A 14,103-nucleotide genomic window follows, 5' to 3' on the forward strand; every position below is an offset into this window, starting at 1 on the left:
CTAAGACTTAGAAGCAACCAATTTGTTCTTCAGTAAGTGAATAAATACATTGTGGTACATTTGGACAATAGAATAGTACTCGGTGCTAAAAGTTAATGGGCTATCAAGCCGTGAAAAACCATGGAGGAAACTGAAATGCATATTACTAAGTGCAAGAAGCAATCTGAAAAGACAATGTACTGTATTATTCCAACTTTGTGACATACTGGAAAAGGCTAAACTATGGAGACAGTAAAGAGATCAGTGGTTGCCAGGGGTTGGGTAAGGGGAGAATGAATAGGCTGAGCACAGAGGATTTTTAGGGCAGTGAAAATATTCTGTATAATACTATAATGATGAATACACGTCATTATACATTTGTCAAAAGACCTAGAATGTACAACACTGAGAGTCAACCCTAGTGTAAACCTCGGACTTTAGAGTGATGACGTGTCAGTACTTGTTCGTCAGTTGTGAGAAATGTACCACCCCCGTAAGGGATACTGATACTGGGGGAGGCTATGCAAGTATGTGTCTTATTTTCTATGAAGCTAAAACTGCTCTAAAAAATCATCTTAAAATGAAAAAAGATGCCCCAGTACTGAACCTAGATATTTTCCAGGAACCATGGGTCATTCAGTGGTAGATTGAATCGAGAAACTAAAGATCTAGGCACTGGGTATGCTCAGTTGTCTCTGGTGTATCCTTGCTTCTAGGCCCCGTTAGTGGACAGAGCTAAGATAAACACACAGCCACCCAGGTGTTAACACTGATAACTGCAATTTCAATTCAGTACCACAGGATTCAATCTAATCTTCTCTGTTTTCATGTTTGTAACTCCATTCTCTAACAGTGAAATCCCTAGCTCTCACTGTCAATATATCCACTCATTTGCTCAATCTTACAATACATTGTTCTAACTTCCACCACTGAGAAAAACAGTCTTTGTAAATGAAGTTCAATATTTGGCTATGTTTGTTTTGGTCTTTACATCTTAATTAGATAGTCAAAACACCGTATTTGAAAGTTAGTTATTTAAAAAAATCATTATTCCCTGCTGTATGGTTATGGTATTCGTTTGAATTCAGTTAGGTTCATTTGTTTCTGGTTTCATTCTATTTCCCCCTCATTCTTGTTTATTTTATTTTACTTGTAAAAATGAATAATTTTTACATTTCTTAAAAAGTAAAAACTCTATAAAAAGTTGTCCTTAGAGAAGTGTCATTGTCCCTTCTTTTTTCTTTACTTTTATCTGAGTTTCTGGTTTATCCATCCTATGTTTAGTTTCGGGAAAAAAATAAGCATACATATGCAAAGTTTTGCCTGACCTGTGATGGCGCAGTGGATAAAGCCTTGACCTGGAATGCTGAGGTTGCCGGTTCAAAACCCTGGGCTTGCCTGGTCAAGGCACATATGGGAGTTGAAGCTTCTTGCTCCTCCCCCACTTCGCGTGCGTTCTCTCTCTCTCTCTCTCTCTCTCTCTCTCTCCCCCCTCTAAAATGAAAACAAAACAAAACAAAAAACAACAACAAACATATGCAAAATTTTATTATTTTCTTTCTTTCTTACAGAAATGGTAACACATTATGCATGAAGTAGGCTGAAATTTTGCTCTTTCTATATCCTACTATATCCTAGAAATATTCCATGTTAGTTTCAGGACCTCTTTGTCATTTTGTCCTAGCTGTATAATGCTCCACTGTGTGAAAAAATCATAACATAGTCAGTTTCCTATGTATAGAAATTTCTGTTGTTCCCAATATTTTATAATTACAAATAAAAATAATGTAGGCAAATGTGATTTTATTTTGTTGGAGGGTATAAGTCATGACTTTTAAATCATCTCTTTCTCTTTTTCTGAAGTTAAACAGATGTAAAAAGCTCAAAAGTCTTTTTTTCATGTATTAAAAGCAAAGATTTGTGATAATATGCTTGCTGAAAAATTAGAGAGAAATTATACGGTCTGGCAAACTGGAACTACATTTGTGGAAGTAGAAATTGTACCACATATTTGTAGAACAGCAAGGCAAGTGTGGTCTCTAGGAAGTATAGGTAGAGTTGATTAGATTGCAGTGTATACTTAAAAGTTGAATAATGCACTCTTGTAAAACACTCTTCAAAATTATTTAACTTCCCATGATATCATCACAGCATGTGCAAAAAAATCTTTAGTGTTATCTTTTCCTGTCACGTGACTAGTGCAAACAAAAGAAATCCTTATCTTTTTGTTTCTATTCTAGCCCTTTATAAAATGGCATTAAGCACCATTCAAAACTTACACATTACAGGCTTAGTTTGAGGAAAAAGATTTATTTGTATTTCAAATGAATTACATTTGTTAAATTATAAAGCAGAAAATTTCTAAATAGCTGAAGTTCTGTTTAGCATCTTATATGCACGAAAAACTTTACAGTGTTAAAACCTTTTCTTAAAATTTTCACATTTAAGGCTCCTAGCGACTCTAGTCATAGTGAATAGGCAGGAGTTAAACTTATTTTACAAAAGAGGCAACAGAGACCTTTAGAGAGTTTAAGGGCATTGCCATGGGATGTAGAATTAAACCCTGAACTAGAATCCAGGACTTTTTTTTTTTTTTTACTTATAAAGTGGAATATACCTATCTCATAGAGTTATGTGGCGATCAAATAAGGCAATGCACTTGAAAATGCTAACGCTGTACAAAGAAAAGGTAGTTCTAATATTAAAGTATTTGGGCTTTGGTGACTATGTACAAAACTTCCCCATATTTTTGTGTATATAAGTAGTACGAGACTTACACAGTGTTAGCGCTGTAATTCAGAAAACAAGACTTAAAGTGTGGGGAAATATTTTATAGAATTAAAATACTTATTTTGTACTAAACTAGTACCTCAAGGAATAAGTGATGATGCTGTACATCCATTGTGGAATAATTAATAACATTATATGTTGTACAGAACTTAGACCTTGAAACAAACCTCATTAAAAGGTACTTGATCTTTGTTTTAAACCTTTAAGTATCTCTTCTTTAAAAGTGATCAATGCATGTACTGGCTATTTTAGTTATCCCGCTATGAGATTCACACAACTTTGATCTAACTTTCTTTGATTTAACACTGCAATTAAGAAGATTCGGTTCAAAGTAAAAGCTCATTGGTTGATGTTTTACACTGATGTGATAATGTTTACACAGATGTGCTTTGAAATCTTGATTATGGTGGATTTGGGGGTCCTACCACAAGAGAGACTGCTGTTATTTGAAAGGTGAAACAATATGACATTTACCTGGTACAACCTTTAAAACTGACATAGCAGTATACATTTCTAAAGTGATTTATCTGTTTATTGTTTTTAGCCAGTGTTTTTGTTTTATTTCATATCTATCAACAGTAAATCACTCGTGTTAAGGACTCTTTTATAACTTGGTTGCACAAGGGTCAGTACTTAGGGCTGTGGTGATGAAAAGGTGTAACTTTACCTACTTGAAAGCACCTGCCAATTAATTAGCAAAAAAAAAAACCAAAAACCCCACAAAAACTTTTCAGAGCAAATAAAATAAAGCAGTCAAATCCATCTGTGCTCCTACGTTTAGTCTTTTGCTGAACAGACCATGATACAAGACTGAAAAAACTAATTTTGAAGTTATTCTTGAAAACTTTTTGCTCAGGGGAAGCATAAATCTGTCAAATGACTGATTCTCAATTCTTCTATCACTAGAAAAAAAATTTTAATAGCAACATCTTGAATTTAACTAGTGGTTCAAAAACCAACGTTTGTAAGTTCAAATGCACACATATCCAACTCCTTCACTTCAATGACTTTTCATTTTACAAACAGGCACAAACACTTTTACGTTTTACCAGTCACTTTTCCTGTCTCAAAAACACAAAAATCACCATTGTTTTTTTTCATTAGTTGTTTGTGTGATTAAAATTAAACACCTCCCCCCACCCCAATCTAACCTTAAAGAAAATCAACCAAGAAGTAAGGGAAGTGCTCTCAGGATGGATAAGGGCCCCAGGGGTCACTCATCATTTATGACACTATCACAGATCATTCATTTTCTATTCGTGGCAAAGGTAAGAATGAAAACTATCTCTTTGCAGCCAATTTGGATTTACTGTTAATCCCTAGATTCAGGATTATATTATATTATTGTATTATATTGATGAAAAGTTCATGACCTTAGCCCACAATTTAAAACTTCCATATAGATATAAGGCAATCCTGGTTATATCATGTGCTTAGTAAAGATAAACATAAAAGAGAATCTGGGAAGGGGGGGTACATGTGTTTCTAACCGAACCTGATTATGTAAAGAAAATCCCCATCTAAATGATAAAAGAAAAGAGTAATGCTTGTACATTTTATTAGTGTTTTAAAATTAGCGAGTTAAACTGTCAAAGCTTTGATTTTCCTTTCATGTGTGTCTGGGCAGGTCTAAGCCTCAGGTAACGCCCTTTTTTCCTTTTCCCTCGCTTACCTTTCTTTGCACCTGTCCACTGCAGGCTCCCAGCAGCTCCCAAGGAGTCCAATTCTCCTCTCCTCTCCTTGTCCTCTCCTCCCCATCCCCCTCCCAGCCTCCCCTCCCTCCGCACTTCCCCTGCTTCTCTCTACCTGCCGAGCTGGGCTCCTTTTAGCAGCCATCTATCACTGCGAAGGAGCTCACATCAAAGGCGGTGGCCCAGCACCGCAGCCGCCGCGCAGCCTCAAGGTTGTTCCAAAGGCAACCCCAAAAGAGGAGCCTTGACTGCGCCTCTCCCAAGTTGCTGGCCAGCTTTGGCCAAGTGTGGGAATGATTTTTGCGACTGCACGGATAGCGAACCGTCAAGGGCCCCTTTTGGTCACTTCCGAAGAGCAAAAACATGTTGAGAGGAGGCCGGTTTAAGATTTCAAACAGAACCTCCCCAGCGCGCATGAAAGGACTTGATTAGCATATGTCAAGAGGACCCGCTTATATACTCGGCGTGTATGTACACAGGACTGATCTGATCAGTGTGCGGAGCGGGAGCCCCGGCCCCCCAGCCCCCGACCCCAGTATTGGCAGCCGCAGCTATAGATGTTTCTGCAAAGCCAGCAGCCGGCTCCCACCTGCCCAAGGAGAGAAGATCGCTCCTGTAAGACAGGAGCTGCCCTGCTATCTCAGTGCAAAGTCCATTCAGCGACCTCCCCGGAGTAACCGGGTCTTAACTTTTTGCGCTTCTTTCGCTGTTTTCTTCATTCACCTCCCCCATCCCCGCTGTACTTTTTACTGGGCGGGGGGGTCTTTTGTTTTCCGGATCTTCCGCCTTTGCCTCTGGCCCCTCCATGGCTCCCTTAACCGAAGTCGGGGGCTTCCTGGGCGGCCTGGAGGGCTTGGGCCAGCAGGTGGGCTCGCACTTCCTGCTGCCTCCGGCGGGGGAGCGGCCGCCCCTGCTGGGCGAGCGGCGCGGCGCGGCGGAGCGCGGCGCACGAGGCGGACCCGGGGCCGCGGAGCTGGCGCACCTGCACGGCATCCTGCGCCGCCGGCAGCTCTACTGCCGCACCGGCTTCCACCTGCAGATCCTGCCCGACGGCAGCGTGCAGGGCACCCGGCAGGACCACAGCCTCTTCGGTACGTACCGGCGCCCCCACCCTGGCTCCTCTCCACCCCCCCATCTCCCCCCCACCCCCGCGCTCGCCCGCGCAGGGAGACGGTGCTGCGCGGGGCCGGAGCCCCGCACCCTCCCCGTGGATGTGCGAGCTGGGGCTGAACGCAGCCGGCGCGGGGACCGGAGATGTGTCCTCTGACCGAGTTCAGGCCAGCTGCCCCCGACGCTGGGGGCGGGAGGAGAGAGGATCCGCTCGCACCTGACTTCCCTCCCTGCTGCTTGGGGTCTTCCTGCAAGGCTTACCTCGCAGGCAGTTTTTGGTGTTTTTTTTTGTTTTTGTTTTTAATCCTCATATTATTTCCTCCTAGTTTCGCTCACGTTTTCCCCAGGACTGTCTGCCCTTTCGTTATCAACACAAATTAATAACAGGAAACCCTGCGCTTCTTTAAACACCCCCTCCAGTTCTGCAGTTGATCAGGGATCCAGGGCTGCCGCTCAGGGGCTCGCTCCTGTGTGGGATGCGAGCAAGAACGTGCACACCTGGAGAGATGTAAGTGTGCACCTGCAGAGGTGGCAAATAAACTTTCCCGGGCACTGCCGCTGACAGGATCACCTGGCAGCCGTCCTCTGCTTTCTTCAAGTTCTATTTGGGTGCAGAGGGGAGGGAAAAAAGTCTACCTGGCTACCGAGCACGCCCAGTCCTGCAGCCGAGCTCCTCTTTAGAAATTGTGAAACCCCAAAGCAAAGATCTTGGTGTTGACCGCACGTAAGAGGAAGTGGGGAAGCGAAAGAGGATATGGGTGGGAACACCTAGGGACAGGTTTCAGAATACCTCCAGCAGTGCCCGGGAGCAGAAAGGGTTAAAGGAAAGAAACAAGCTAACGATCGTCCAGATACTAGACTGGGAAATCATCAGGCTTGTTGACTGTTAATCACTCCCTAACTAGCTGTGTGACTAGCAAGTGCCCTCACCAGTCAAAACCTTAGTTTCTTGATTGTACAGTGATGAGGTTCACTTAGGTGATCGCTTTAAGATGATTTCCGGTTGGTTCTGACGTCCCAAGATCTTTCCCCCTTTGGAGAAGTTTTCATCATATTGTAGTTAACTGCCTAGCACTCTCAAAGGGTTTTGATCCTCAAACCTGGGACGTCATTGGAGAGGTTCACCGTAAGAGATACCCTTTACTTGTCAGCAGCAATGTGAAAGGGCCCAGAACGGGATCCTTTTCTCTCCCAGAACTGTGGGATTCTTTGAGATCTCATCTCTAAATAGCCTTCTCTTATCTTGTCCTCATCTTCTTGTTTTACTCACATTCCCTTTGTGACTTGTCATACTCATTAAAACTTTGGAGAAGTGTAAATCTTAGGTTGAGTGGCATTTGTCACTCTAGATGCAGAAATGAGCATGTGGTGGTCATTTGGTAGCACTCAAAGGCTTAGAAAATTAACTTTCTAAAACCCATATGTTTGCAGCTTCCACTGATCTCCTCCAAATTCCTGTTGACTATGAGTCAAGAGTGTCATGACCTAGTGGCCAACCTTGAGGTCACTTTTGGAAAGTGGTTTCTAAATGGAAGAGGCTGAGATTCTGATTCTAAAGAACTTTGCTGACACCAGGTGGCTCAGTTCTCTTGCCTTTAAGAGTTACTGCACTTCATTCATGACAGAAAAATCTTCCAGCTACCAGAAGATTTATAAATGGAAACAAAAGTGTTAAGGCCTATAAGTAGAGCAGGTGGAAGTTAAGCTTAGGTAATGTTCAGACTTTCCCCTGTGATACATAATGTAGCCTTGGAAATTCTGCTTTTAAGACACTTGTAATTCAACTGTAATCTCCTCAACAAGAGTTGCTTCTTCTACTTTGTGTCTCTTCATAAGACTGACTCTATGGGAAGAGACTAGTAAGTATCAGTATATTTGTAGACTTGAAACCACTCCTTAAGCTGTATTTAAATCCATTCCTTAAGAAATGAAGATTGCATATCAGAATTACTATCTTACTAGAACTTTTTGGCTAAAATTTTGTATAATTATTTACTAATAGCAAAAATGTAACTTAGACTGCTTTTGTGCTGGTTTGTCACTCTTTGGTGACAGGTTATATAGCAGAACAAAATATTTACTGTCATACCAAGAGAAGATAACCTGAATTAGTCTGGTAGCTAGAGGAGTGTGAACAGACTCCACCGGGAGTCACAGTGCATCCTAGTGGCCTCTGATAGCTAAGACATCATAATTTACTACAAAGGAGTGTAGGTGAGAAGAATGTTTATGTTTAGCATCGATAATATTATATGCTTCTTTCCTTAGTGTTTCAATGACTAATTATGAAATTACTTTGCTGTTTTTCACTTAAACTCATTTCTGTGTTATCAAAATAAGACTTTTGAAAAAGGTTAAGATTGGCTATTTCAGATGTTGAAGTAAATAACATGTTTGATAACTTATAATGATTTGGCCATAATTAAATAAAACATTCAGAATCCTGGATTTTAAAATTTCAAAACCACATCAATAGACAGAAAGGTCCCAGAGAGGTTAAAATAATTTCCTATCGGAGTTAGCTCTATATTTATAATAGCGTTTCTCTGCACAGTAGTACAGAAGGAAAACTTTACCTAATACATAAACATGGAATCATTACTTTAAAAAAAGCTTAGCCTGAGATCAAACATATTTCTTTAAAGGCTTTTCCTTTATTCTCCCCTATTCTCCATAGATTTGTCTGATGTGGTTGCATTGTGGGTTGACTCACCTGTTTATTATGATTTTAAGAAAGGCTGGCTTTGAAAATGATACCAGAAAGACAAAGTACCTCCAAGTCTTTTTATGGGACACTGGGCATTAGAAAATCTATCTAAAATCTGTGATTACCTCTTAAGGAAAGTTTTTCATGTCTACTCTTTGTAAAGGAATTAGCTTAGTTGCCACCTCATATTATAAATAAGAAAGACTTGTCAAATCTCATTTAAGAATCAAATGATTACAAATTACTATGTGGTATACTATTTCCTTGAGGAGAAAGAGGATCAGAATTAAAAAGTGTGGCTAAAATTTTTAAGAGGAACACAAAAAACATAGAACCCTTTTTCTCCAACTTATGAACCATTGCAAAATTATTTATGCCTGGTTATATATGAAGTTTTGGGTGTTATTTAATAAAGTTAGAACTATTGAATATAATTATTCTAAGAATGTGTGTTTTTTTCCTTTATACAACTACATTTTTTGACAAGATAGCATTATCTTAAGATGAGAATTAAAAGTATAGGTGGTTTTAGTTTTGCAAGAAAAATGAATACTTTATTAGATCTGTTACATAATTGGTCTATATGCAAATGAAACATATTTTATTGTATTTGCAAACTGGTTCTATTATACTTCTTAATCAGTTAATCAGTTCCTGTTCTTTGAAAGACAGGAGCATCTTAATGTAAATCAGATACTTAAAAAGAATTAAGTTACCTGTGAGCCACAGTATCTTTTTCAATTTGAATTTCACATTCAATACAACTTCAAGTAATTACACATTTGTAAGCATATCCTGGATGAAATTTCATGAATATATATATATATATATATATATATATATATATATATACTTCTATCATGATTTGGCCTGATATTTTCATTTCTAATATGAATCACTCACTAATGAGTGTAAATGTAATTGGCCTTTACTCCCTACCTCTATGTTTGTCATTATACTGATTATCCTATGGAGTCTGTGTCTTCCCCGCTATATCTTATCTTCTCTCTGCCTTAGGCTCTCAATTAGCGACACCGACTCTTTCAAGCCACTTATAGACTATTTAGTAGTATATTGTTGCCGTAAGATCCTTGATAGCTCTAGTGTTCTACATGATCTTCTAATAGTTTGAAAGGGCTCATTTGAGCTCTTAAGAATCTCCATTTCCGCCAAAGAATGAATTAGACTCTGGATAGAATAGAGCCCTCTGTATTAGCAAATAGCTAGATTTTGTACTTTCCTTTGGACTTGGGACATCACGTGTCCAAATAGAAACTTGCACAATAAATCAAGAAATGACTTAAAAGCAAGAGTCAGGCTAAATGGTGCACATTTATACTGTTTTTAGAGCTTAAGAGGGGGTGAAGGGGCGAAGGTAGAAAGCTATTGAGGAAGGAAGTTCCAAGTACAGAAAGTATGTCTATATACTTTTCCAGCAGAGTCCAAGGGGAAGAACAAGACAAAGACATAGTCCAAAGGTTAGAAAAAGAGTGTTGCAGAGGTAAGCAGTAAGGGATTTTATTTTTAACTATGGTATTTTAGTGTATTAAGTGAAGAGTTTTTGACACTAGTTTATCTTTTGATAAATGAAAATAATTCTAGAAAGTTATTGATAGAAAAATTGATTTTCATGCTAAATTTTTGGTATTTGGCCAACACATTTAATGAATTATAAAGTTCTTTTATTTCCTTGAACTATAAAGTTTACTTTTAAAAATCATGTGACGAAAAACAGCCTAATATATAATCTATAAAGTCTTGAAACTACTGTGTTGTCTTCAAGAAAAAGTGTCCTGAAGTAATAGAAACATTGGATTAGGGTTCAGATGTGTAAGTTCAAGTATCAGTTCTATTTTTTATAACCGTCATGTCTTTGAGCAAGTCAATAAATCTCTTTGAGCCTCAGTTTCTTATATGTAAGTGGGAATAATATCTCCATATCTATGTTAGAGGGACTATTTTTGAGGACCACATAGAAAATGTAAATAGAAGAGTCTTATAAACTATAAAATACTAATATACCATGTAAGATATACTGGTTGCAGCTAGAAAAAGATGACTTGATTCATAAATATCCCACACAAGTATAATTAATAGAAGATAGTTATAATTAAATAATGGAATCACAGAGAACTAAGCACACCTCTATTATGTACTAATTTATGATAATAGCTTTCATTTGTAGAATGCCTAAATACATGTTAATCCTTACCTCTCTCTTGTAGGGAGGCATTTCACCCAGTTTGCATATGAGGAAATTGAAGTTCAAAGAAGACAAATGACTTGCGTAAACCAAATAACCAGTAAATTACTGAACTGGAATTCATACCCAGGTCAGCCTGGTTTAAGGTTTTATACCCTTAACATTATACTATGATATAAGCATTTTTTTCTTTTTAGTTTTTTTCCCCCCATCTATAAAATGGGTGGATCATCGTAATAAGACAACTGTACAACATTTTTCAATTTACAAAGGACTTTCAAACACGTCATTAGATTTAACAATATTGGTCTACTGATGTTTCAAAGATTTTCACTAGTCATATGTTCATTAATAAATACAAGTCACTATTTTGTTTATCATTTTAGGTATCCTGGAATTCATCAGTGTGGCAGTGGGACTGGTCAGTATTAGAGGTGTGGACAGTGGTCTTTACCTTGGAATGAATGACAAAGGAGAACTCTATGGATCAGTACGTACTTTTTAAAAATTATGTAGTTCATAAGAGAATGGCTATACATTTTGTAAGTAAAATATCTACCAATTATGCATTTCAGAAGAAATGTATAAAATATACGTATGTACAGAGTAAAAATCTACATGCTGATACATGTTTCTATGAGTCTGGGCAGTGGTGTAGGAGCTCAGTTCTGTTTTCTAAGCCTGAAACCCTACTGCTTTCCGCTCACTAGCTTTTCCTGTTCATTACCTTGGGTCTTTTTACTTTTCTTCATATTTTGGTCATTCCCATCAGAGACAGAGAGAAAATGAAAGAAATTTTTTTTTTGCCATGTTAAATTCTTTTTGCTTCTGTATCTATTTAATGTAAAATTTCTCTACTCATTATCACCTCCTGTACCTAAGTTTGTATCACTTACTTGGTGATCTTTGTATAGAGAAAATGAGTGGGTGAAATCTTAGATTACTGTAAGTTGCAACAGATAATGATAACCACACTGGTTTGATATGCAGTCTTGATAATTACAATAGCCATGAGTTCATTCAGAGTTGTGTTGGGTAATTTTCAACTTGCCACTGAGGGTAAGTGTGCATTTGTGGGTCTACTATAATGTTTTTAAAGATGGAGCTTAAAGTAAACTCTTGAGGTTAATATTTCATCAATATAAGAAGTATTTTTTAGAACACCCCAAGAATTAGGGTAACGGGATAGTATAACACTCAATCTACAGGAAAATATAGTTTTTTTCCCCCCTGGTAATATTTTTTATTTCTCAATTGCTTATATAATTTTAAGAAAATTGAGAAAGTGTAATCACGTGGCATTCTCCCACCCATTTACTCATATGAAATCACTTCTTAAAATCAAAGTCTCTATTTATAAACACAATTTACTTTTTATGATTTTGCAGATAGCACTGTCTAGTACCTTCTTTTTCTTAAAATCTCAACTGAGACTATAATATACTGTTAGAATCTCAATATACACCTATAAAAATTGGTTATAATATTTCAGTCAGTGGTATTCCACTTATTATCTGTCCTTGTAAGGGCAAACCTTGCCCTTATAAGCTTTCTGTCACTCAGAATAAAGAGAAATACTACATTGTGTAATAATCATAAGAGTAGAATTACAATTGAAGGGAGAAAATCATGCAAATAATCTTCCTTCTTCATGTATGTGTTGGATTTAAAAAATCAACTGTAGCCTGACCTCTGGTGGCGCAGTGGATAAAGCGTCGACCTGGGAACACTGAGGTTGCCGGTTCAAAACCCTGCACTTGTCTGGTCAAGGCATATATGGGAGTTGATGCTTCCTGCTCCTCCCGCCTTTCTCTCTCTCTCTCTCTCTCTCTCTCTCTCTCTCTCTCTCCTCTCTAAAATGAATAAATAAAAAAAATCAACTGTAGTCCATCCCTTATAATAATTAATATACAGTCCATTTTGAAGAGACAAGAAATCACTGGGCTTTTACTATGTTAACCTACTAGTATCATCCACGTCAAAGTTAGTGATGGGTAATGTATCAGCAAACAAATAATAAATTCATAAAATAAAGGTACTTGATTTTGAGTAGTGATTTAAAATTAGGAATTTGGATGTTAGCCAGATCTTGAAATGTTTCAAGATGTAGTAGAAATTTTCTGGGTAGGACCTTGGCATTTAATGATAGAACAAGATAATCCCGACCTGTTTTGATAGTAATGGTAGTAGGAAAGAAATAAAATGGAGCATGAGAAAGTTCAGAATATTAAGTATTTGAAAATAAAAAATTAAGAATTGACGGTAAACAAAGTTGTTTGAATTGGAAGAAAGAATTCCAGATTACATATCAAAATAGAAAATTATCTTTCTCCTTCCTTGTCAAGGATATAATTGTAGGCAAAGAAATAAAAAGAGTTAATATTTTTCTTTAAACAATTCTCTGAAAAGATTTTTTTAATGGTAGTTATTTTCTCTCTTTTAGGAGAAACTGACTTCTGAATGCATTTTTAGGGAGCAGTTTGAAGAGAACTGGTATAATACGTATTCATCCAACATATATAAACATGGAGACACTGGCCGCAGATATTTTGTGGCACTTAACAAAGACGGAACTCCAAGAGATGGTTCCAGGTCCAAAAGACATCAGAAATTTACGCATTTCCTGCCTAGACCAGTGGATCCAGAAAGAGTTCCTGCATTGTATAAGGACATACTAATATACACTTAAAGTGGGATAGCGTCTTTACTGAAGAACCAAACTGCACTGGTTCTTCTCATTACAGTTTCCATCAGTAAGTAATAACCCAAGAATTCATTCAGAATGTCACAGAACCTATTTTCCACTGGGAGACTGAATTTGAAAAGAAACTGAGAACAAACAAACGAAAACATTTGGACTTGTTGTAGATCAAGATCTCTCTTTATAAGTGGATTAAGTTCCCTTAGGTACACTGGCTCAGTCCTTACTGGTAGATTGAAGCTGAAATCTGTTCAACGGTGGATCATGGGAACCCCACCTAGTCTGCTGCTCTGGTGCCTGACCTCTCTGGATTATGTTTACTTTAAAAGTTACATTAAAAATAGATACTTCATGTTGAAGAAATGGATTGACATGGTTGGCCAGGATTACTGCTACATCTGTTTTAAGGACCTTGAAGGATTTTGCAGGTTATAGCATTCTATGTAAAAAAAATAAACCTGGGTGAAACGTGGACTATGAAACATGTCACACCAAGACAGAACATTTTTTAAAGGATGGACCTATTTATACATTTTCAGTTTGCAAATATTTATTATATATTTATTTATTAAAGAGTTTATTTTTTACTGGTATATGAAGATATTACAAAGAGAAAAAAACAACAAGGAAAATTTCTTTATTGTGCCATTATCCTGCTGTGGTGTCTTTGTAAAGAAGACATCATTATTACAACAATTAAACATAGACTCAGATCTTGAGTTTCTTTTTAAAAATAAAGTATAGCATAGATTATATATTTTTTTGCAGTCAATTGCCTTCTAAATGTAACATTGATTCCTTTGACTTAGAAAAATGCTCTATCAATTTTGTATTGCTTTCAACACACATTCAAAAGGGAATTAAACATTTTTATTTTATGTTTTGGCTTCATTCCTTTTCAGCAAAAGTTATTCTATTTGAA

The 14,103-nt window shown here is 37.5% G+C and overlaps 1 protein-coding gene across 1 annotated transcript; it reads left to right on the forward strand.

The window, feature by feature from the left end:
• The first annotated feature begins 5,265 nt into the window (after positions 1–5,265).
• On the forward strand, positions 5,266–13,788 carry FGF20 (fibroblast growth factor 20). Its single transcript, XM_066236187.1, has 3 exons — positions 5,266–5,551; positions 10,867–10,970; positions 12,924–13,788. Exons 1-3 carry the CDS (start codon positions 5,266–5,268, stop codon positions 13,167–13,169), a joined length of 636 nt encoding a protein of 211 aa, XP_066092284.1. The 3' UTR covers positions 13,170–13,788.
• Positions 13,789–14,103: the final 315 nt, after the last annotated feature.

The sequence above is a fragment of the Saccopteryx bilineata genome, chromosome 6, assembly GCF_036850765.1.
Source record: "Saccopteryx bilineata isolate mSacBil1 chromosome 6, mSacBil1_pri_phased_curated, whole genome shotgun sequence".
Classification (NCBI taxonomy): Eukaryota; Metazoa; Chordata; class Mammalia; order Chiroptera; family Emballonuridae; genus Saccopteryx; species Saccopteryx bilineata.